The sequence below is a fragment of the Tenrec ecaudatus genome, chromosome 1, assembly GCF_050624435.1.
Source record: "Tenrec ecaudatus isolate mTenEca1 chromosome 1, mTenEca1.hap1, whole genome shotgun sequence".
Classification (NCBI taxonomy): Eukaryota; Metazoa; Chordata; class Mammalia; order Afrosoricida; family Tenrecidae; genus Tenrec; species Tenrec ecaudatus.
Window position 1 is genome coordinate 42,501,598 of NC_134530.1, and position 23,505 is coordinate 42,525,102.

A 23,505-nucleotide genomic window follows, 5' to 3' on the forward strand; every position below is an offset into this window, starting at 1 on the left:
AAATAATACTGGCAGGGAGGGAGGGGGGAAAAAAAGAGGACCTGATGCAAAGGGCTTAAGTGGAGAGCAAATGCTTTGAGAATGATTGGGGCAGGGAATGTATGGATGTGCTTTTTACAATTGATGTATGTATATGTATGGATTGTGATAAGAGTTGTATGAGTCCCTAATAAAATGGGAAAAAAATACTGGATAGGTTTGCATTAGTGAAAAAATAAAGTAAAAGAAGTAATCAGGGTGCGGTGGTCTTAGGCCAAAGTGGGGGCTACCTTAGTGATGAGGTTGCCCACATAGGGCAGGACTCCCCGAGCTGCCAGGTAGACTTTCCAATGAGCGGAGGTGATGAGCTTCTGATAGAGGGCCAGGTACTCAGCTGCACACTCCCCAGCTACGCTCAGTTCATCCAGGTAGCTGCCATCGAGAGAGGCAGGGCACCATTAGAGGGCAGAGCTGAGGGCACTTAAGAAAACCCCTCACTTTCCACCTGGGAGCAGCCCGCATTTGGGAAGAATTCGGAGCACACATTGCACCCATAAATGGCCAGCATGAGGCAGGGTGATTCCCAGGACAGCGAGCACTCTGACAGTGATGTAGGAGGCAGGTGCACTGCAGTCGAGAGGCTAATCCTGTGGACAAGTCAACTCATCATTTTAAATCCACCCCCCACAAGGATCAATAAAACACTGCAATATCAAGATTCATGTACTCCGACAATCTCAGTAAGTCATAGCTGTTGGTGCCACTGTACCACCAACACCACCAGGCAGGTTTCTCAAACACATTTGGTTTCTTTGGTCTACATGGAATGAGGTGGTGGGGAATGCTAGATATCAGAGCCCACTTCAATAGGATCTCTGAAGTCTCCTGGGAAAGGGGATGAAGTCGGAGTGTCCTGCCCCACCCCATCCCCCCAGCAATGTACCTGGTGAGGAGATCGAGGACCTGTTGCTTACGGCTGGGAACAGTGGCCAGCGCTTCCACAATGGTGCAGGCTGCCTGGCGCGCTGCCTGAGTCGCCGGAGTGAAGAGCACCTGCAGGACACAAGGGAAAGGAGGGTTGCTCAGATGACGACGGGACTCACTCAACTGCCACCCACCAGTTCTTCGGGAACCTCTCTAAGGGACGGAGAAAGGTAAACGTCATCAGGGAAGGCTCCGTGGTCTGGTGGTTTGAACCCGCATGCCCTCCATGGCAGGAAGAGGTGGAGCCTGCCGCCACATGACCGCAGCCTTGGAAACCCCACGGGGCCGTGCGACTGTCTTACTGGACACCAGGACAGCTGACTAGTAGCAATGGGCTTGACTGAGTACAAGATCCAGATGGAGCAGACCAGGGAACCTTTCTTCTTCATAAGACTGCCCATCAAGTCATCGAAAGAACAGATCTAAGATAACTAAACTTAAAAAAAAAAGTTTTTGGCCGGTGTGCAATGGCTGCAAACAGCAAGCCCCCTCGGTAGTGTCTGCAGCCTATTGGTACGTCTAGGCTGCCCTAAGGGACCTTGGAGACAGCCTTTTGCTGCTTTTCGATGCCTCTGGCCTGGCTAATTTCTGCTCTCCCTAAACTAGGCTTCAAACTGGGACGCGAGGTGCTTTTGGGAAACCTCAAGGCACAGTGGCTAGAGTCCACATTGGCCAGGTTATCATGCCCATCCGCACCAAGCTTCAAAACAAGGAGCATGTGATTGAGGCCTTACGCAGGGCCAAGTTCAAGTTCCCTGGGCGCCAGAAGATCCACATCTCTAAGAAGTGGGGCTTCACCAAGTTTAATGCTGATGAATTTGAGGATAAGGTGGCTGAGAAGCACCTCATCCCGGATGGTTGTGGAGTCAAATACATCCCTAACCGCGGCCCCTTGGACTAGTGGCGGGCCCTGCATTCATGAAGGCCTTGGTAGACCTGTGCTACCTCTCGTACCCACCAAATGAAAATTGAACTTCCTGATTTAAAAAAAAAGTCTTTGTAGCCCCCCCACCTCCCCCAAAAAAGACAAACTGCACACACACAAAACAAACTCATGGTCATCAAGTTGATGCAGAGACCCAACAGGACATGCAGAACTAACTGCCTCTGAGTTTCTGAGACTATAACTCTTTACAGGAGTAGAATGCCCCATCTTTCTCCTGCAGATGCTGGTGCATTCGAACTGCTGACCTTGTGGATGACAGCCCACTGCTTACCCACTATGCTGAAGTCTCCCATGATTCTTTTCTGGGGATGCCTGTATTTCCAGTTAACAGAAACCAAGACTCTCTTATGATACGTATCATCGGACAAATGGATTTTCTAAAATACAATTGCTTCTGCTCTATAAACAACTTGGAAAGAAGTGGGAGAAAAGGATGGTAGGAGAGGGGCAAGGCGTGCAGCACCGAGGTTTAGTTCCATCGGGGAGAAGGCAGAGACCGCTCTGCTCGGGTTAGTCCAGCACACTGGGGGCTGCAACCACGCCCCTCGAAGGGCTCCCTATTTGAAAGGATGCAAGAATAGCGGAGTGGAAGAAGACGCCAGCACGGACACACGGGAAGGAACAGAAACACACACATCGGTATCTGGGGGGGCAAGGAGGGGGACAGTGGGAGGAACAGTAGGGAGAGGTGCCCAGAAGATGGCCACTCACTTGTCGTAGCCAGTTGTTGTGTCCCAGTTTGAGATCCAAGGGGGAGGCCCTCTTTCCCCGACGACTCAAGAACTGTTTCCACCGCCATACATACTTCTCAGTCAAATAGAGATGGCGGAGCTCTGACTTGCTGGGGGATTTCCCATTGCCATCTGTTCCTGGAAGATTCAGGTGTACAACGAGAGAAAAGAACATGACAAGAAAGGGGGGTTATAACACTGACAGGCGAGGGGCCAGGGTGACTAATTTCCTGAGTCCTAGAGAGATGGCAGACCTCTGATAGGAAGGCACTTCTTCCAAGCCTCGTAGGATGCTTTGGGGTCTCTCTTGAGCCACAGCTGGGCCTGCGCATGGATCTCATTGCAGTAGGGCTTCACTGTGGTCAGGGCCTCCACAGGAACATCCTGGGGGAGAGAAGCAGACCAAGGTGACCGAGTTTGAGAGCACACCTGAGTCCCAGCTCTGGTACATGACAAGAGTGCATCCGAGAGGAGCTACACAAAGACCAGCGAATCCACAGTTCCCATCTTCAAAGCCAAGTATGTGCTCCTGATGAACCATTCTGACCCAACTCAGCAGGGCAGCCGCCTCTGCACAATGAGCTGAAGGTCACTGAAGGGCACTAGGCAGGACCAGATTCCCAAGGCGCCCTACAGCACAAAGGCTGATGCCTACCCTACAGCTGAGCTCCAGTTGCCCAAACCCACATCTTCTCAGGACCAGGAGCAGTCTGCAGACTTTCAAAAGGCACTCCTAACCAGCCCTCGCCTCCCCATCGCGCACAAGACGTCCTCTAGAGCAGCAGTTCCCGATGCTCTGCTTTTGGCAAATGTATGCAAGCTTACAACGTATCATGGCCTCCAAAGAGCTTTGTGTCCATGGTTTTGGCTACTGATCTTCACCACACTTAGAAATTTTAGTGAGAAAAGTCTAAAATATCGATTGATTTTATTTAAATCCATGACACATGTTATAGTTGTCAATAATCTTGAGAGCAGAGCAGCACTGCCTCGAAGGTTTGAACATCACTCAGTGGTGGGCTAAGTCAGACAGCGAAGCTCACATGCCCACGCTCCCATTCAAACCATTACGGCAGACTGTACTTGGTGTGAAAGAACGAGCCAAAACCTACCATGGCAGAGGAATAGCTGGAAAGGGAGGAATATTTCGATAGTTTTCTTTTTTTTCACTTAATTATGGATATTTTTCTTTGCTGCTATACCATAACCCAACAAGTGATAGGTCATTTGTGTGTGTGTGTGTGTGTGTGTGTATGTGAGAGAGAGAGAGAGAGAGAGAGAGAGAGAGAGAGAGGAGAGACAGGTGGGGTGGGACCATGAACTCTACTAACGTTTAAAATACAAAGTGATGGGTTCTTAAAGATGAGCTCCCACAAATCTAAAACCACCTTATTAAGATTTTCATTTTCCATTCCCCTTGCACAGCTCGGCTCTGTAACCACTGCCTGGCGGTGGTCTTTAAATACAAAGTGTGAAAAGAGCGCCTGGTATCTCAAAACAGTCACACATGGGTTAACAACCACTGCTCATCCACGCAGAACACAGCGTTTCTTATATGCTCCCCTCTTGTTGTTTTTGCTGTTCATCATGAAAACACAAGTACTCAAGCAGCTGAAATTGGATACAAGGATTAGTTTTCACGGCTCCATCAGCCCCTTTGCCATGGGGGAAGCAGGGCGATGAGAATCAAGTCCACTGGGCAGACGGACACCTGGCCCAAACAAATAGCAGTTTCTACAAGCCGAGCCCAGAGCGAGGCGGTGCCTGGCCACTATCACCGATGCCTCTGAAAAGGATTGCATAAGAGCAGCGGTTCTCAACCTGAGGGTCTCGGGCCCTTTCACAGGGGTCGCCCGATTCATCACAGTAGCAAAAATGACAGTGATGAAGTAGCAAGGAAAATAACATTGTGGTCGGGGGTCCCCCCCCCAGCTGAGGAACTATATGAAACGGTGGCGGCAGGAGGAAAGCTGAGAACACTGTGCTAGAGGGTCCTGAATGGAATGAGAGGAAAATGTGGGACAGAAGGCACATTCCTCAAAAAGCCCGGGCTGACTGGTCGGACAGAGACTGGTGGAGCCCCCTAAGATGATGAGCTCACCCCTGTGTGAGAATGATCAACCACTTAAGATCAAAGGGGCAGCAATTACCCAAGGACAAAGCGCGGAGGCTAAGTACCTTGTTCTTCTTGCTGGTGGGAGCAGGAGGTTTGATCAGCTTCTGCAAGATCCGCAGGCACATGAGGGTAATGTTCTCAACGACCACAGGAGTCTTGATGTTCACCGCCATGAGGAACAGGCTGAGCGCTGAGGACAGCGGAGTGGCACAGTATGGGACACCTGCTCCAGGCAGAGCCGGCCCACGCGTCCCAAAGGAAAGGAGGCGCCTTCCTCTCTGCAGTGAACGATTCGGCACCGGCAGGCTCCTTTCCGTGATCTGGGGCCGCGACCACACGCTCCCCACTCACCACAGCGCAAGCGGAGCTCCCAGCAGCTGTCCTCCTTGGAGATGGAGTCTGTCAGCAGCAGCATCTCATACTGCAGGCTACTTGCCTAGAGGAAGGCCAGTGGGAAGAGATGAGTCTGTAGGGTCCAGGGGCTGAGTCCAAGCTCTGATCCAGGGACTCCTAACTACACTGCTGGCCACAGGTGGCACTATGAGGGGGGGGGGGGCTATACTCCAGACACCCACCCACTCCCCCTTTTCCTATGAAGGTGCTCTCATCTGGGACAATCATTTTGGAACATGAACCCTGTTATGCGCTTAATCTTCAGAGTGAGACTACAGGGGAGGAAAGGAAGGGAAGGCAGCAGCTCAGAGCCCAGTAGAAGGAATGGGGTGAGGGAGGGGGAGGGGACGAGAGCACAGCTAGTCCTGCTCACCAGATCAGGATTGGCCCAGTGGCCCTTCAGGGCTGTGGAGACTTTGCCAATAATCAAGTCATTCATTTTCTGAGTAGCTTCTGGATTGTCCCTAGAGAGGAAAAGAGATGGGGTCTTGTTAGCATTCACACCTGGTTGCATCCCTCCTTTCTACCTGGAGGTCAGAGGCAATAACATCAATGTCTATGGCCACCTGATCCAACAGCATCTACCTTCCGTCCCAGGGGCAAGGCCACAATGTATAGCCTTCCCAAACCTTATGCTGGTACCAGCCAGGGGTGTGTAATAGAGGGGCTGTAACAGAGGGGCCGCCTTTCCTGGGCACAGGCACGGAGGCCAGAGCAGCACCTCCTCCATCACTGGGAGGTTTTACCCCAGGTCATTCCCCCATAACGCCTGGCCTATTACAGGACTACAAGCTCGATGCCCTGCTGAGAACTTGTGTGTCCACCACAGGTACACTGAACCTGAACTTCAACCAAATCTTCTCTAAAAATTACCTAGGGATCTTATATTAAAATGTAAATTCCAATTCACTCTATCTGGGGTGGACAGGCAAGTTCAGTAGGCGGGGTGGGGGTGGACCAGAATGTCTGTACTTTTATTAGTAATAACAAAAAACAGTTGTTACCGTATTATTCACTTGCGTCACATAGCTTTATATAAAATCCAGAGTCCTTGCCATGGCCTGTAAGACCCTACGGACTACTTACCCAACCTTCCCACGCCCCCTACCTTTCTCCACTGCTGCATTCCCAGCCCACATCGGCCTTGCGGCCCCTCCACTCGCTATTTCCAAGAGGCAGAACTCGGTGTCCTTGTTCTCAGGTGCTGTCGTGTTGGTTCTGCCGCCCAGCGACCCTACGTACTTTCAGATCTGCAAAACTGGCTCTCCCTTATTTCACGCTCAAATACCACTGTACCTTCCCCCAAACAGCAGCCCTTCACAGCCGCCAGGGGTGCCTTCCCTGCTGTGTTTTCTTTCATGACCTGCATCCTGTCAACATTAATCCGGCGATTATCTATTCATTGCAGGCTACCTACGAGCAGGAATTTTGCATCTGCCACTGCATCCCCAGAGCCTAGAACAGTCTCTGGCATTCAGAAGGTTCTCGATAAAGAGATGTTAACTAAGAAACAAGTAACAGAGCAAGAAAACCTTAATAAGCACCTAGCATGTTCCCAGAATGATGCCATGGGCTCAGTAAATAACCCATACTACCTAGTAGCCATAACTCAACAACTATGAGTTATTATTTACATGTATTACTCATATTTCCATCTGTCCTTGCCACCAGTCTTCAAGGTACTTGCTCCTATCAGTATCTGTCAGATGGGAAAACTCAGTCTCGCGGCAGTTAGGTCATGAGTTGAAGGCACACAATGCAGAGCACCAGCAGCTCGCAGGCAGGAGCCTTCCTGGCTCACGGTCTTTCTCGAGTCTCTCTCTTCTCCTGCAGTTTCCCCAGGAAACCTCCCTGTAAGCAACCTTTAACCAGCAAACCTGGATTTCAGATACTCCCCAGTCACGCCCTACTCCTGGCTACCGTCTCAGCCCCGCTGTTGACTGTGACAAGCACACGTCTGCGCTCCTTCTGGCGCTCCCAGCACTCTGCACTCAGCCCCATGCCAGAAGGAATCACAAGCCCCATAATCCCAGCAGGCTCTGACCGAGTCAGGAGACACATGAGTTGGCGGACCTCCTCCCGCATGGCAGTGGCCCCTCGGCGAAGATTGTAGTCGAAGAGCTCTCGGATCAGACCCTGGGAGACCAGGATGTGCCTGAGGGCTGGGTTGGTGGCCAGAGCCCGGAGGAGTGTGATGCAGTGCTCGGTGACGGCCGAGGCGCAGCCGTAGCACTTGGTGGAGGAGGTGTGCCCGCAGCCCAGGACAGACAAGGCGCGGTACTGGCTGGCAGTGAACGTGGGCTGCACGGCGGTCCGCGAGGATTTGGTGGCAGCTTCCCTCTGCTGCAGGTCATATTCCAACAACTCTTTGCGTGAAGCAAAGACTTTCTAAGAACAAAAGGGGCAAAGTAAAGAAAGAAATCAGCAAGTTAAAATAAAGGGAAAGTAGTAAGTAATTAGCTGGAAAAGTTCCTTTGGTCTGGGAAAACTTTCCACCCACTACGCAACTCAATCTTCTCAACAAACTCCTCTGGTTAACTACTGTAATGGTCCCCATTTTACAGAGACGGCAACTGGAGCAGGGAAGGGGTGTAAGTGGCGGTCAAAACTTGGACCCTGATCAAACTCAGGAGTACAAGGTCGGAACTCCTACGTCACGCCGTCTGAAGGAACCTGGCCATTGGGGGTGGACGGTGGGTAACTGTTGGGCACCATTTGCGGCCAGCCTCCTGGCTATGAAGAGCAGCCTATGATGTTCCCTGCCCTGCCCAGCTGCTTAATTGGAGGGGTTACACCCTTCACCCTCTAACCTGCGAACAGAGCACATCAGAAAAGCAAGCCCTGGCACCCAATTTTTAAAATGCAGCACGTCTATTAAAAATGGGCTGGTTAGGAATGAACTATGTAAACAAATCTAGGATGATCTCCCACCTCTTAATTGGTTTTTCAGACTAAATTCAACTATCTGATAAGTACCAGAAGTGGGATGGAGAGGCCCTGCCTTGGGTAGTCAAGTCACCCAACTCTGTCTTTTCAGCTGGACTGGAGTAAGGGCGATGATATCAAGCGTGGAGATGTAAGATAAGGGCAACAGGAGTGCTTGGGAAACCCCGCTTCCATCGCCGTACCTGGATGATCTTGGAGAGCTCATCGAAAGAGCTCTTGCAGTCCCCGCAGTACTCCTGAGCCAACTGCAGGATGTAACGATTCACGCTGGCTGAAGTGGAGCTGAGGCCCCCAGCCGTTCCCGAGTCATCCTGAAAACCCAAGAGGCATGTCACCTGACTTCCGGAGGCGGATGACCTCACCCAGAGGCCAATCTTTGGATCAGGACCCAAAGCCCTCCCGAAGCGCCCCTTCCACCCCAATTACCTGCGGCTTCTCTGGAGCCGCCTCGTTCACTTTGCAGAGCAGCTTCTCCAGCTGTGGCCGGTGCCCCATCAGCTGGTGGTACACTCGGTCGGCTTTGTCCAGGAGAGTGTTGATGTTGGAAACAGCCTGGGCAGGGAAAGGCAGGGCGGCTGGTTTAAGTCTTTTTCAACATGATGGTTTCCCCAAGGAACCCTAATTACTAGCCACCAACTTTCTCCCTCGGTCAGACACTGCATTACATGTGCGATCACTGTCTGACTATGCACCTACATAGCGAGTGCATTACTTTTAATCATACACGGTGTACTACAGTGTACAGAGTACATGACATTGATGGGGAAAGCATCTTATGCCAAACTGCACAAGTACTGTATATACTTGTGGACGAGCCAAGCTTTTCAGCACATTTTTAATGCAGTTTTTGTGGTAAAATCGGGTGCCTCGGCTGATATTTGGGTCAGTTTATACTGGAGTATATGGTATTAAAGAGAAGAGAAGAATTCGAACTCTTAGTCGAAGTGTTTCCCTACTCTCCCATGCTGCTTCTAGCAGCTGCCTCCATTTCCAGTGGCCCGGGAACACCTGGTGTCCCACAGGACGCTGGTCCGGGGACAGCTACCTCCTGAGGGAAGGCCAATGGCCTGAAGGGGCACAATCAGTAGAACAAACGCAGGACAAGTCGTCCCACATTTTCCTGCAATGCAGACATTCTTTACCACTTGAGATACTCTCATTTCGTCACCAACCACATACTTTATGTCACCGTTTGTTCCTACCCAAAAGCTGTACCCCGAAATCGATGTGGATTAGAAGGAGAATTCTGCATTAGAAGGAAAAACAGAATCTATCACACATGCTCGGCCTAAGGCACAGGTCAAGCCACTGTCCCACCTTCTTCCGGTCTTCTTCATTCTCAATGGGATCCACGGCACAGCAAGGCTTGGCGTAGAGCATGAAGTCGAAGCGAGCGTATTTACAGAAGCCACAAGCATTGCAGAGGAAAGGGTCCTTTTCATCATAGTTGATCGATCTGAAGAGACGCAAGAGTTTGGTCAGTGGGGGACAACAGAGATGTCCTGGAAGGAGGTGGTTAGTGCCTTAGCTATCCTCTGGGACTGGAGGGACAGTCAGGGCAGCGCAGGCAATCAGGTGACAAGAAAAAAAGAACCGCAACTGGACTTACAAGAGATACACACACAACACCTCTAGACCGCCCCCTCAGCCCCCATTCTAAATACCCATAATCCTCTAATTATTACAAGTGTACCACGGAAACAGCCCAAAGTAGACTTAAAAACTTTTTTCTTTTTTTTTTTAAAGAAATGTGTATGGCCCCTAGCCTAAGGGACAGGCGCTGGCTGACCTGCATTTGTGACACTGGTAGACATTCTCCCCACAGTTGCCACAGACACCAGGGTTGGCAGGAACTGAGGCGCTACAGCGTGGGCACTGGAGGGTTTCTGTGGAGGCCTGGTAGTTTTCGTAGAAGTCTGCAAACTCAATCATCAAGTTGGAGGCCACAATGGGCAACGGCAGGTCAATCTTCACCTCTGTCTGCCCAGGGGTCAGCTGAACTTTCTTGGCTTTGTGCCAGCGAGCCGGCCTAGGAGAGACCGGGTAAAAGTTGCAGAGGCAGACGGCTGAAGACCCTCTCATTTAACCTGAGTGATGATGGTCTGGGAGTCCGATGTATTTTTTTTAAAGGCAATTCTTTTCTAAAGAAGAAACCTGGGCAAATGAATAGCTACCTGATTTCTATTCATTTTTTCATTTGTTTTTCTCTATAAAGGAGAGAATACACAAACATTTTAAGCTTTCACTTATAACACTTGAGACTCCAGAAGAGACAAGAATACACGTCAAAGGCAGGCACTGCCCTCGAGGCCTCTAACCAACCCCAAGGGGTGTGGTACGATGGCTACCGCCACGCCCCCCACATGGCCACTGCGTCGGACAGATAAAGACAGGATGCTTTAGAGAGGCCAAGGGATACATCACAGGACCGACACCAAACACCAAGGAGAGGCATAAAGGGCAAAGGCCTATCCTGATTTAGGGATTAGGGTGGTGAGGTGGATTAGCACTAGCTGGTGCACAAGAGAGAAAGATGAGGCTCCCATGAAGAATGACAGCTTCAGAAACCCAAAGGGCAGTTCTACTCTGTCCTATATGGCTGGGATGAGCCCGGATTGACCCAATGGCAGTGAGTGTTAATAGAATTAACGCTAATGTTTACTGAGTCCTTACTAAGTGCCTGGCTCTGTTCTTAGCACTTCACATGTAGGAATCCATTGATAATCCTTTACACCACTACGCCGAAGGCAGGGCCTTATCTCTATCTTACAGCTGCGGACCCTGAGACTAAGTACGTGTCTTCTCCAACATCAGAGGCATGTAGCAGTTGAGCTGGGATTTGAACCCACACAGACGGATTGTGAGGGCATTCCCAGAATCTGGTCTGACTCAGAAGAGCTCAGAAAAACCCCATCAGCCTCCTCTGGAGGGAGACGAGTGGCTCTTGGTCCAGGTTACCAGAGGAAAAGGAAAGAAGCCTTCTGTCCAGCAGAGCTCCCAGCGAACACCCGCGGATGCGGTACCGCCGAGAATCACACTGCCTCTTGGAACAATGGTAATACTTTCCTTCCACGTGTGGAACGGCACAGCCCACCTGACCACTCAAAGGGTAACGCTCTACCCACATTCTCGGTGCAACAGTCATACCTGAGGCTCCAGCACAAAGAGTTGTCCCTGTACAAGTCTACACTAACCCCTATCTGTCTGGGCCCATCCACACATCAGGACACACGGGCCTCGGAAGCCCTCGCATCATCAGACACACTGGGAAGGCCCCATGCAGACATGGAAGGAATGGATGTGTGAGACAGAAGCTCTCTGAGGAATACCTCCTGCTCTGTGCGTAAGAAAGTACTATCTGAATCTTAGAAATGACAACCACTTCCCAGTACAGGAGGGTTTATATAGAAACAGAACTGCTCCAATTCCGAAGGGGTGTGAGAAGCTACAGCGCATGGTAGGGATTGAACTGTGGCCCCAACCTGCGTTGTAAGCCCTACAGCTACAATACCTGTGATTGTCATTCCATTTGGGAACCAGCTTTCTTTGTTATATGAACGAGGGCGTGTGGGGCCTGATTTAAGTCAGTCTCTTTGAGATAAAAGATGAGCAAAGGGGTGGGGAGAAGGTCCCAAGAGCCAAAGAACAGAGCCGAAAAGAGACCTTCCCTCAGGGCTGACAGGGAAGATAAGCCTTCCCCTAGAGCTGGTACCCTACATTTGGGCTTCAAGGCTCCTAAGCTGTGGTGAGAGGATACAGCTTCGCTTCCCAGGGGCAGGCTGAAGAACTTCAATAGCACCCAGTGCTGGGCTCCACACGACCTGATTTAAAATGGCCCTCGTCAACATCCTCAGAAACTGGATTACTGCCCTCAGTTATGACCACATGGGACAACAAAACACACTGGACTTCTAGGGATGTCTTGCTTTGCCCCATTCCGGAGATGTTGGGCTTATAAGCATCCCGCCCTCCCCGAGTCTGAAAAGCCCGTACTTGTTTTTCAATTCCACGATGGCCTGCACAGTTCGGTTGTTATAGTACAGGTTGATAGTCCGCACCATCTTGGTCCGTTTCAGGTCTCCAATTTTCACTGTCACTTTGCTGATGGTGTGACTGCCAATCAGCTTCACAACTTGCTGGGTGGTGGTGTACCGCGTGTCCACTTTGATGGAAGACAGCTTGATGTACTGAACACAAGACATGGTGTCAGTTCAAGGCAAGCGGCTCTGTAACCTACTCTACCTCATGGATGAAGGTGCTGGTTAGGGTGACACATGCGGCAGGATTAAGGGCTCGTGCTACTGGGGACCTGCCCTTAGAATAGCACACCCATGGGAGAACTCTCAACGCAGGGCAACGGGACACCCACTGGCTTGGCCATGTCAAAGACGGGTTACTTACACAGAACGGCACTTCGGGATTGTTGCACACCAGGCAGGGGTCACTCTCCAGGTAATAGCCATCAAACTCCACTAAGCCAGACAAGGTGCTGAGGAAGAAACCAGGTTCGGCATAAAGAAGTGTTCATCCTGGAAGCCACTGGCCTCCAGAGGGAAACCATGAAAAGGCCATGGCTCACTCCCAAAGCCAGTCAGCCCCATTCTAGTCAATCGCAAGGAATCCCGACATTCCAAAAGGAAGGGACTGCACTCATCGGTCTTTCATGTTTCCTATTTCTGAGCTGCCACGTGGTCAGTGGAGCCCTAAAAAGTTGCATTAAAATGTAACTCAAAGAGTAAAATTAGCAAACCTTAGCAAAAGTCATTGAATGCTATACTTAAAACAGGTGACTTTTGTGGCTGTGCAAATTATACCTTACAAAAGACTAGCCCTGTCTAAGCCAGGGAACGGATACACTGCTGATTTAATCAGGGCTTTCAGAAGCTTACAGAAAAAACTGCAGATGCTTTCTGTACACTTGATTGATCTAACTTAGAGTTAAGGCTTTGGAAACAGTGGCCTTCAAGTATTCACGGCTTACCAATCCCTGCATTCAGCAATTACATTTGTAGAACTCTCTACGCGCATGGCTGTGAGCTAAAAGGGAGGAGTTTAAAAATCAACTAGACAGGGGCATCACTGTCCCAAAGAAGCTTATTCAACAACTAAGGAAAAGCTAACCAGCCTGCAAACAAGTCAGACTGTTAACTGAGCTTCAAGCAGGTAAAGCAAAACATGGCTCACTTATAAATGTTGGAGTTGGGATGGTTGGTAAGTATGTGGTTTTGAGTTCGCAGAATCTCTACAGCCTTCTGTGAATACTCCTTCAACTGAAACGATTCAATAGAAGATAAATTATTAAAACCCAAGAAGAAATTTTCATGGAAAAGACACTTCTGCTCTGTAGCCCGCTGGCACCAGACTCGTGAGCCCCAACCCACAATCACACGAAGAGCAGGACGGGGCCAATTACTGACGGCTTCACAGATCCCACCTCCTTTCGGAGCGCCCCGGCTCCGCAAGAGGCCCCTTTTCGGGTCCTAGGGAGGAAGGGGTCTTTATTCTAATGGCGTCGTCAGACGGCTGCCAGCAACGGCAGAAGCACTGTGCACTCACAGCTCCCGAAAACCAGAGCAGCTCTCTCCCCCAGGGATTTCTACTGGCTGAGCTAAATTCAAACTGCACTCACTTGCTAAGGTACAATACTGATACGGCGTACTTCAATGAAATTTCCTGTGTGCCTTTATGTTCATAGCTCAAGAGGGAAAAGTTAGCCCTTGTAATCATAAATCAAGTATTACCTTCTTCTCCGTCTGTGGGGTTTTCAAGGAGAAATATCCTAGCAGATCCACAAACTGGGCAGCCTTCCGCCCGTAGGCTGGGAGTTCTGGCCAAATAGACCACATCAGATCTAGCAGGAGCTCCTGCTGAGATTTGCTGGAGTTTCTATAGATAAATGACAGCTCGTGTTACCCAGGGGCAGGCCTGACTCTGGGTTAAATTTGAGTGGCGTGGCTGCTGTTTTCACAGCCCAGCTACTAGACGTGGTACAGCCATTCATGACCTGCAGGAGACAGCGCCCACCCATCATCCAACACGCTCCATGGGCAGAGGCTAAATAAGCTTTTTATTGTAAAGAATCGAGCCTGGTCATTTGAAAGACTCCTAAACATAGCCTTCTGAGTGCAAAAGAAATAGTCTCTTGTCTACAACATCGGTTTCGTGGCCAAAAAAGCCATTAGCTCAAAGAAATCACTCTTGCTGACAATTCAAGTTGTTCTAAATACTGACTCTGAGACTGTGAACATGCCACATACAACCAAGAGAAATGACATCATCCACCCTGGCCCCCGTAGCTCTGCCCAAGCGGGGTCTGGACGCTACCTGTAGATGTGCAGTGTCAGGCAATGGGCCTGCCAGCGCACAGAGGAAGAGTTCGACTCCAACAGGAAGCAACGCAGAAACTGGATCAGGGTTTCCTTGTCTGCAAATTTGTTCAGCTGGTTCACCAGAGCTGTGCACAGCTGATCCTCTTGGCTGCCTGAGCTCTCACCTGTAAGATCAGGGACAACTGAGCACTGCAGAGGAGGCAGACGCCATCTAGGGTCCCACAGCCTGTGGTGCTACTGAATGCAGAGGGGGGAATTTTGTCCATCTCTCAAAGTTTAAACTACAAGCTTACACTGCCTTGCTTGTTCCCTGGGGGACCAAAAAAAGGTCAACCCCAACTGAGACAGATGATGATGACATGCACAAGTCACCGGCTAAAGAGCCTATGCGAGCCTGGCACTGATAGATAGCCACGTGGAGGAGGACTTCCTCTCAAATACCAAAAACCACCAACAAAGGGAGGCTGCATTGTGGGGACTACAATCAATGACATGAAACAATGTGCACATGTTGCTGAGTGGGTCTTGGTCTGCTCTGGAAACCAGCCAATTCATAACCAAAAAACCCTACCACAGCCACCACCACAGACCTGCACAGGAGGAACGTGAACCACTCTACTCCTCAGCCCTGTCAGCCCCCAAGAGGCAGGACGAGCCGTGGAGCAGACCGCCTCTGCTTTTCTGAGGGCCAGGGGTCCACTCAAACAACCCACATCTCTACTGCAGTTTCTCAGGCACATTTACAAGCATCGCTGTGTTTAACTCTGACCACCTCTCTACACAGAAGGCATGACTATTTTACACAAGAAGACCATTAAGATACAGATGGGAAATGTCAAAGGTCCCATCCCCACACTGTTCAGTGGACTTTGACCGAAGGAGTTGTCACCTGGAACAAGCGGGGCAGGGAGAGCATCTGAGTTTTAGGTCATTTCTAGATCAGGATGAACATGCCTTCAGAAGCCCAGGAGGAAGGAAGTGTCCCAGGTGACATGTTCAGGACAGGCGCCTGCTCACTGGGACCACAGGCCGACTCTTACCCTCTTTCTCCTTTTCTTTTTCTTCTTTCTTGCTCTTTTTGGTGGATGACTTAGACTGAGTTGGGGCTTGGGCCGAACTGGACGCCGACGGGGCCGAGGAGGAGGCCGCACTGGAGGGTCCCGAGGAGGCTGCCAGCGCAGCCAGCACTTTGCTGCCACACAGCGCACAGGAGAGCAGCTGCAGCAGCACCGGAGACACCCCCTCGTCCACCAGGAAACTGACTTGCAGCAGGAAGTACAGGACGGCTGCGAGCGGAGGACACAGCGCTCAGACTGCACACGGCCGCAACGACACACATGGACAAAGAGCAACCATACCCCACAGCCAGGTTCTGCCCTCTTCCCTCCACTTTCTGTCTGCTGGAGGCTGACGAGAGCTTACGCTCTGTGGAGCTCTCTGGAAAGTATTACAACTACAGACAGACAGGATCCCAGCCCCTGCCCTTCTTTGAAGAAGATGACGCTCTGAATCTATTGAGTTCTCTCTAGCCTGCCACTGCATCTTAAGCCCTCCTCTTCCGCCCACTCTCTACATTCAGCTCCACAGAGCCTGTTCCATCCGAACCCCTTCGGAGCCTGTCTCAGGATGTGGCTACCCCTTCCCACCGAGCGTCTTCTGCCCGTCATATTAAACACGCAGCATCTTGGCACGCTTAGCCACGACGCCCTCCCCGCTGGCTGCAAGCTGCTCCCTCCACAGAACGGGCCCCTTCTCCCACTCATCTGTCCTATCTTGGCAAAAGTGTCATGTCCGTCCTGAAGGTCAGACACTCCTACTTTGTGCTTCTCCAGCATGCCAAGGGCCCTATCACTCCTAGCTTGTTACTTGTCTTCCTTGCCCGGAAGAGTGCCTTCCTCTGTATCTTGCTTATAGCTATGGGGCGCCAGCATTCAGTTCAGCAAGTCCCCTCACTGCTCTTGAAAGACTGAGTGACGGCAGCCAAAAAGAACAGCACTGCTTACAATCGTCTTTGATGCAGAACTTCTGCCAGTTGATGGTTCTCTGGGCAGCAATCTCAGCACAGGCTTTCAGATGCTCCATCTGAAATGGAAACCCGTCACTGGAGGGGAGTGACCCCACAAGCAGCCGAGCACCCACAACTGCTGCCTTAATCAGCCATCACTCTGGCTATGGACTGGGAGCCAAACCAATGGGCAAGCCCCCACACTGCGGGAGCAGGTACGGGGCTCCCCGCTCCCTCGGGAGAGATCCACTAGGTCCTCTTCAGACACACGGCTGCCTGTGCTGCTTTTTGTAGTTACTATCTCTGTGTTACCTCGATGGCGCCTTCATGCCTTTTGGCCCTGCAATAGCTGTTTCACCAAGTGCCTGAGTTAAAATCTTTCTGTGAGGTAACCAACGGAGCTCCCGCTCTCCACAGTCCCACCGCCGCAAAGTCCTCTTTTCTTTTCCAGGAGCCTCAGCCCGGGCCATCCTGCAGCTGCACCGGTGGCTGCCACCTGAGAAACTCCCGCCCCACTTACTTCCTTCTGGCTGCAAGCGCAACGGCAGGGCACATGATGTGCAAGCAAGGCGTCAGGGATGCTGAAAACACTCTATAAAGGCGCCAAGGCAGTAAGAGGAGCTATAAAAGTTTGTGGGGAAGGTCGGTTACCTTTGAATTTCATTGTCCACAACTTTTGGAAACCCTCTCCTATATTCTATTTACACCTGTTAAATCCAAACCATTTCACTTTAGGCAATGTTATAGCTTTATACCGCATCCTACATCATTTCTTTAATTAGTCCAGGGCAGAATCAGAGGTATACAAAGTGCAGGTGGCTCTCACCCAGGACAGGAGCCACCGCAAAGGAGTGTTAAGCTCAAGCCACCCCCACTTCCTTAAAGGGCACCAGCTGCCGAGTGGGAGTAGGAGGGGGAAGAAATCCCAGACCCACGCAGGCCCTGCAGCTTTACCCTGATCTCAAACTTAGCCATGAGGTCCTCGCGTTATTTCAAAGCCCCGTGTTGCTCCATCCTATATGATCAGCTTGCCTGAATTTCCTTACATGACCTCACTCCCTGCCCTCCCGGGGCACCCGCTTCATACCAGGCTGATGAGTGTGTCGTACTGCAGAGCCGAGCCTGAGCTGGCGGTAACCACACTTGCGCGGAGGAATATCCCCTGCTCCTCTAGCAGCTTTTTGATGCCCCGCACGTGCGAGTCCAGGGTGTGCAAATCCCGGAGCTGGCGGTACTTCTCCTTGGATCCACAGATGAAGAGCAGAAGCTTCCGCACTTGCCGGCGCACAAAAGGAGTTTGCTGGATCATCAGGTACTTCAGGGAAAACCAACACAAAGGGTAAAATGGCTCTGGGCCGCTCTCACTACTAGCCAGGGCTCCCGGGCCTTGGGTTTTATGGAGCAGCTATTAGGAAAAATCACACACGGCGCTCCTCCCAGGCAAGCCAACCTCTGGTGCACATTAGGATTCCTTAGAAGGCTCTGGAGAAGGGCAGGCCTAGGGAGGACGACTCAGAAGAGGGAAAAGCAGCAACACATATGCTTCTCTCTTGGGCGCCGAGGGCTGCTGGTCTCCGCTCCAGCCCTCCCACAGGAAGTGATAAGGAGACAGGATGCAGTCTCTTTTTCAGGCAAACGAGTGAGGGAAGGGGGGGATTGCTACAGCTAGTCAACTGGAAACAGTCTTTTTTGGTGGTGTGAACATGTTTCTTACTAGAGTTAATCTTGGGCTGTCTTCCAAGCCCATCCTGCAGTACTCCACTCTGTGATGCTCAACCCTGCTGCTGGGCCAGCTGCCTTTGCTAGGTTCTGCCGATAGGAAGCACTAGAGCAGCAGTTCTCAAGCAATGTCCCCCCTTTGTTTTTTTCAGTTCTCCAGTACCTACTGATCCAATTCCCTACAATAATCTTTCTGTTGAGACTTAATAGAGCTTCTGCATTCCTCAATTACTAGACGCGCCCTTTGTCACCCTGTGCAGGGAAAGCTAGGTGTACAGTCAGAAACTAAAGCGTGCTTCCAGTTTCACTCGACTGGACGCTCCAGAGGGGGGAGGGGCGGCCTAAAGGATGAGGGGACTCTGCTAGGGCAGAGACTGAGTGAGAATGACGAAGGGCAGTCACAGCAGTTGTGCCCCCCTTGGCTGGTCCCTTCACTTACCTCCGAGAGAAAGTAAAACCACGAGTGATCAAACACAGGAGGTGGGATTCGGGAATTGGTGTCAGCGATCTTTTTGATTTGGTACGGAAGCCGCAGGACCATCTCTGTTAGGAGCTGCGTGTAAGCCTCAAACACATCAGCAGCATGACCCTAGGAGAAAAGGCATTCTCTGTCACCACCATTAGGTCAAAGCCTGGCTGACGACTCACCGGGCCCGGATGCACTACGCTGGCGTTGGTTAAGAGTGTCTTTCAATACCAGACCCGTCGAGGACAGGAGTTGACAAACCCAGCAAGGTTCTAAGTGCCTGCGTTTCTGGGACAATTTAATTATGTAAAAATTATAGTGGAGACAGGTCTCACTGCTCTTAGAGATTCTCAGATTACATCCTGTGGCTTTTTACCTTGGGTTGATCGTGCCCTATACGTCCACATAAACTACACAAACGGACTGCACACCACAAAAAACAAAAATGACTGAAGACTTCTGTCTAAAGACTTGCTTACGAGAACAAAACAGGTTCACGAAAACCAAGAGAAACTTGAATAGCCCAAGAGCCAGAACCACCCAATAATTCACCTGCTGTAGAAGGTGGGGACTGTGAGCTTTGAGCACACTGGAAAATGCCTCTCTGGCAAGCTGTGAGACCTGAGGAAGAATCTGCGAGAGATCAGAATAGGAACACACTGCCCTTACTTAATCACCAGTGTCGTAATTCGATCACCCCAATGTCTTTCAGATATTTGACTGTCAAGCATTGGGAGTACCAATAGGCATGAAATGTGGTCTTTGCTGACTGGCAGTTTAGCAGAGTGCTCAGGGACACACAGAAGGCCACCTCCCTCAGACTTGATAGTCGGGAGGCACGTGTTAGGAAAGGCTCTCCCAAAATAAAATGTTTACGTCGGGCCATAAAGAAGGACTATGCGTTCGCTAGATTCGGGGTCAGGGGTAGAGGATGCAGCGTGAGAGGGGAGAATTCGAGAACAAAGAGGGTGTGCAAAGCCGACAGGCCACCACCACTAGGAGAACGGGGAAATGAGCAGGGCTGCATACAGCTGTGTTGTCAGAGATGAAACTAGAGACTTGAGGGCGTGCTGGGGTACTCGGGGGTTTTGTATGAAAGCTCCTGAAGGGTTATAAAAAAGAGAGAGGGACATAACCAGACTCACATTTTTATGCCTGCTATATGTACTTTATTGATTATGCAAAAGCATTTTGACTATATGAATTACAATTAACTATTCAAAGAACAAGACTTCCAGAATACTTCGCTGGGCTCATACAGAACCTACACATGGACTAAGGCAGTCATCTGAACAGAACAATAAAATATTGCCTGGTTTAAAATCAGGAAAGATACATGACAGGTTTGTATTCCATCTGTATGCCGAGCAAAGGATCCAACAAGTTGGACCATATGAAGGCGGCGGCACTGTCGGGATTGGGGGAAGGCTTATTAACAACCTGTGACATACAGGTGGCACAATGTGCTTGCTGAACGCACAAAGAACCTGCAGTGCTTACTGATGAAGACCAGAGACTGAGTCTCCATTACAGATTTCAAGTCAATGCAAAGCAAAGCCAAATCCTCACAACAATACCAGTCAAAAGCATCATGCTAAACAGAAAAAAAGGCTGAAGTTGTCAAGGATTGCATTTTACTTGAACCTAAAAGTCATTAGCTCATCGCAACAGCGGTCCAGAAAACAGACAACACGCTGCCTGGGGCAAAGCTGCGGCACAAGACTGCTTTGCAGTGCTAAAGAGCAAAGACATCACTTGGAGGACTCAGATGTGCTTCAGTGGAGTGGCATTTTCAGTTGTCTCATAAGCACGTGAAAGCTGGACAATGAACAGGGCAGACTGCAGAACTGATGTATCTAAACTGTGATCCGGACAAGAATATTGACCACCAGAGTAACAAACAAATCTGTCTAGGAAGAAGTACAGCCAGATGCTTCATAGATTAAGGACGGCAAGACTTCATCTCTGTTCTTTGGACATGCTATAATCAGATAGACCATGCTCCATAATAAAGTAGAGGGTGAGTAAAAAAGAGAACGAGATACGGTTGGCATGGAAACAGATGGACACAGTGGCCACAACCACAGGCTCAAACATGACAACTGTGAGGACGGTGCCGGATCAGGCACTGTTCCGTTCTGCTGCACTCAGGAGTTGCTATGCGTAAGAACTGCCCACATGACAAGGCATGGCAACATCTTCCTAAACTATTCAAAATCGTCTGGATAGGTGGCAAAAAGCACAGCAAATCTAACCCGTCTGGCTCCACCAAAGGACTCAAAGAAGTTCAAGAATGAACAATTAATGGTAAATGCTAGGTTCGTTATATACTTAGTACATTACAAATATCTCATTCAACGCTCACAATAACTTTTATAAAGCAAATACTGTCTACAACCTCATTTTCTAGATGTAGAAAGTGAAGATTACACTTCTCCAAGGCCCATGACTGGTAAATGGATATTCTAGATGGGACTTGCTCCCAGTCTTATCTGATCAGAAAGACCATCTCTTAGATAGCATGTTAAAGGACCTCTTATGACAGCAGGGGCACTGTCTGATGACACTACTGTGAACATTGCATTCTGGCACTGGTAGGTAAATGTTGGATGGCTGACTGCATGGTTGGCAGTTGAACCCTCCCCCCCCCCCCCACCGCCCAGCCACTCCGCGGGAGACAGCTGAGGCTGCCTGCCTCTTTAAAGTTCACAAAGCCTCAGAAACCCTATGTAGGGTCTCTAGAGGTTGGAATTCCCTCAAAAGCAGTGGGTTTGGTTTGGCTTTTAATGTGAAATGCGATGTCTGACTTCTGTCGATTCCTTAGGCTTACAAACCGAAGCCCAGTAGAAAGTTGGCAGAAGTGGTCATTTAGGACACTGGGTTAAGAATAAAGACCATCGAGGGATGCTGGCGCGATTACAGGGGAGAGTGGCCTGGATGAAGAGCCAGGGCGGTTCTGACAGGAGGAAGAGCTCACCTTCACATACTGGCGGAGAAAGAATGGGCTCATGTCGGGTGGGGAGGAGGTGGTGTGTGGCTTCAGCAGCTGGCTGGTAGCCACAGGCTCCTCGTCATTCTGCTGGCTCTTCCAGTACTCCAGCAGTGACTTCAGCACATGCAGGCAATAGTCCACAGCCCCGGAGCTCAGCAGGGCCGCGGCCGTGGCACTGGAGATAAGGGAAGAAGACTGGGAGAAAGAAAAACCATGAGATGAAGCAACGAAACACACTCCCAACCATCCAGAATCTCAAATGAGCTGTGAGCTAGGTCCTCAACTAGCTCAAACGTTTCCCCAACTCTTTTCAACACCCACATGGTGGGAAAGAAAACAAAAGAAAAACTTGTCATCTCTAATCAACCTACACACCTTTGCCAGAGGCCAAAGAGGTCAGGATTAGTTAACCTGTCCCCCTGCAAGGACTGGGTTTGCTCCCTTGTTCTTGGGCCGCTGGGAAAGCAGCCCGTTTCTAGAAGGAGAGAGAAAACTTTCCACTCCAGGGACCGCTTAGGATCTCCACCCTCCCGGCAAGGGTTATTCCAAAGAGCCAGCTTCCGGAGGAGATGGGGTGAGTGATCACATGAATAAAAATGTAGGAGCAAAAGCTACTGTAAATAAAACCATTAGAGAGCCTTGCAAATCCCAGCAAACCCCACAGCTCCTAAGCTCATTATGATTGGATGCAGTTCAGCCTCAATTTCTACCTTCTCTGCTTTGTGTTAATCTCCTTTCCACCACCCACACCCTGCTTTCTCTCGGCTTTATTACCATACCTTATAGCAACAGATAGGAGGGGAATCCTCTTAGCCACTCTGTGCCTAGCAGAACAGTCCCCAGCTTTTCAATGGAACTTCAAAACCCTCTGACCCCTCCATTGGCAGGATCGTTGCTAAAGATCAGGTTTGTAGGGGATTCTGAAAAAGGTAGAGCCTCTGCTCCTGAAGAAGTGCCAGCTTAGAAACCTACTTTCCTCAGGTGACAAAGGTCTTATGCCCGTCAAAGACTCACCCCTCTCTGCCTTCTGGCCTAGCATCAACCAGACAATCCTCTTGCCTTTCCCCAAATCCATAAGCTCCAACCACAATACCTCACATATGGAAGATTTGGATCCCGATTTGGTCCTGGACATGAAGACACTCAGGAGTCTCATTACAACCAGATGAACTTCGTTCAGGGCACTGCGCTCATTCTTCTTGGAGACATCCTACAAGCAGAAGCAGCGGCCAGACGATGACACTTCCCCTGAATCCCGCCCTCAAGCCCATCTGTCCTAAATGTTCCTCCGATTGAATCCGACAAAGGCCACGTGGTCTACACCTGAATTACCTAGAGCTGGGTACATTCAGGAAGCCATACCAAGATGCAAATAAGGAGTAACTGTTGGTAGCTTATGCCACGTGGAGCTATTAAGGTCCGCAAAGACAAAGTCTTTATCTTAGTCCCCAATTACGCCCAGAACCCGAAAGTATTCGGCACAGCATCCTGGGCTAAAATGGGCACTCAATGTATTTTTGTTCAGTCAATGAAACTGAGCAGATACCCCCCTTAAAATGAGATGCAGATCCTTCTAGGAGGAATTATCGCAGGCAATCTTTAGGTCTCACACAACTGCAACTTTCGGAGTTACCTTCTTATCCATGCCCAGTTCAGCAATGAGCTGAGACAACAGGTTATCCAGGGCCCCCTTGTCCTTCTCATCTTCTCCATCCAGATCGGCAGTGAGCATCAAAATGACCTAGCGGTTGAGAGAGAATTTAGCAAAGTCGATTTCCTAAAAAATAATTCTGAGCACAGGGTGTTTCAGAAGGAATCCCAATCTCCTTGGCTTCCCTGTCACCGTAAGTGTTCAGCAGCCGTAAAGCCTGGGCCATCAGAGTCCTGAGCGTGCAAAGC

At 50.2% G+C, this 23,505-nt stretch overlaps 1 protein-coding gene and 1 non-coding gene across 7 annotated transcripts in view; one reads left to right on the forward strand and one right to left on the reverse strand.

The window, feature by feature from the left end:
* UBR4 (ubiquitin protein ligase E3 component n-recognin 4) overlaps positions 1-23,505 on the reverse strand; it is a 125,564-nt gene that overhangs the window by 23,415 nt on the left and 78,644 nt on the right. For all 6 annotated transcript variants that reach the window (XM_075551336.1, XM_075551314.1, XM_075551322.1 and 3 more), the window contains 24 exons: positions 23,240-23,347; positions 22,700-22,816; positions 21,592-21,801; positions 18,588-18,737; positions 17,517-17,744; positions 16,428-16,506; positions 15,465-15,710; positions 14,420-14,588; positions 13,837-13,981; positions 13,280-13,365; positions 12,497-12,584; positions 12,089-12,282; positions 9,885-10,124; positions 9,413-9,551; positions 8,522-8,647; positions 8,278-8,406; positions 7,194-7,537; positions 5,523-5,613; positions 5,108-5,192; positions 4,819-4,946; positions 2,895-3,024; positions 2,621-2,778; positions 923-1,032; positions 270-411 (listed from right to left, as the gene is read on the reverse strand). In XM_075551336.1, coding sequence (XP_075407451.1) covers positions 270-411; positions 923-1,032; positions 2,621-2,778; positions 2,895-3,024; positions 4,819-4,946; positions 5,108-5,192; positions 5,523-5,613; positions 7,194-7,537; positions 8,278-8,406; positions 8,522-8,647; positions 9,413-9,551; positions 9,885-10,124; positions 12,089-12,282; positions 12,497-12,584; positions 13,280-13,365; positions 13,837-13,981; positions 14,420-14,588; positions 15,465-15,710; positions 16,428-16,506; positions 17,517-17,744; positions 18,588-18,737; positions 21,592-21,801; positions 22,700-22,816; positions 23,240-23,347 — 3,642 coding nt within the window. The remainder of the gene's footprint in view (positions 1-269; positions 412-922; positions 1,033-2,620; positions 2,779-2,894; positions 3,025-4,818; positions 4,947-5,107; positions 5,193-5,522; positions 5,614-7,193; positions 7,538-8,277; positions 8,407-8,521; positions 8,648-9,412; positions 9,552-9,884; positions 10,125-12,088; positions 12,283-12,496; positions 12,585-13,279; positions 13,366-13,836; positions 13,982-14,419; positions 14,589-15,464; positions 15,711-16,427; positions 16,507-17,516; positions 17,745-18,587; positions 18,738-21,591; positions 21,802-22,699; positions 22,817-23,239; positions 23,348-23,505) is intronic.
* On the forward strand, positions 1,376-1,514 carry LOC142438391 (small nucleolar RNA SNORA70). Its single transcript, XR_012782770.1, has one exon. It is a non-coding gene; the product is annotated as a small nucleolar RNA SNORA70 (small nucleolar RNA).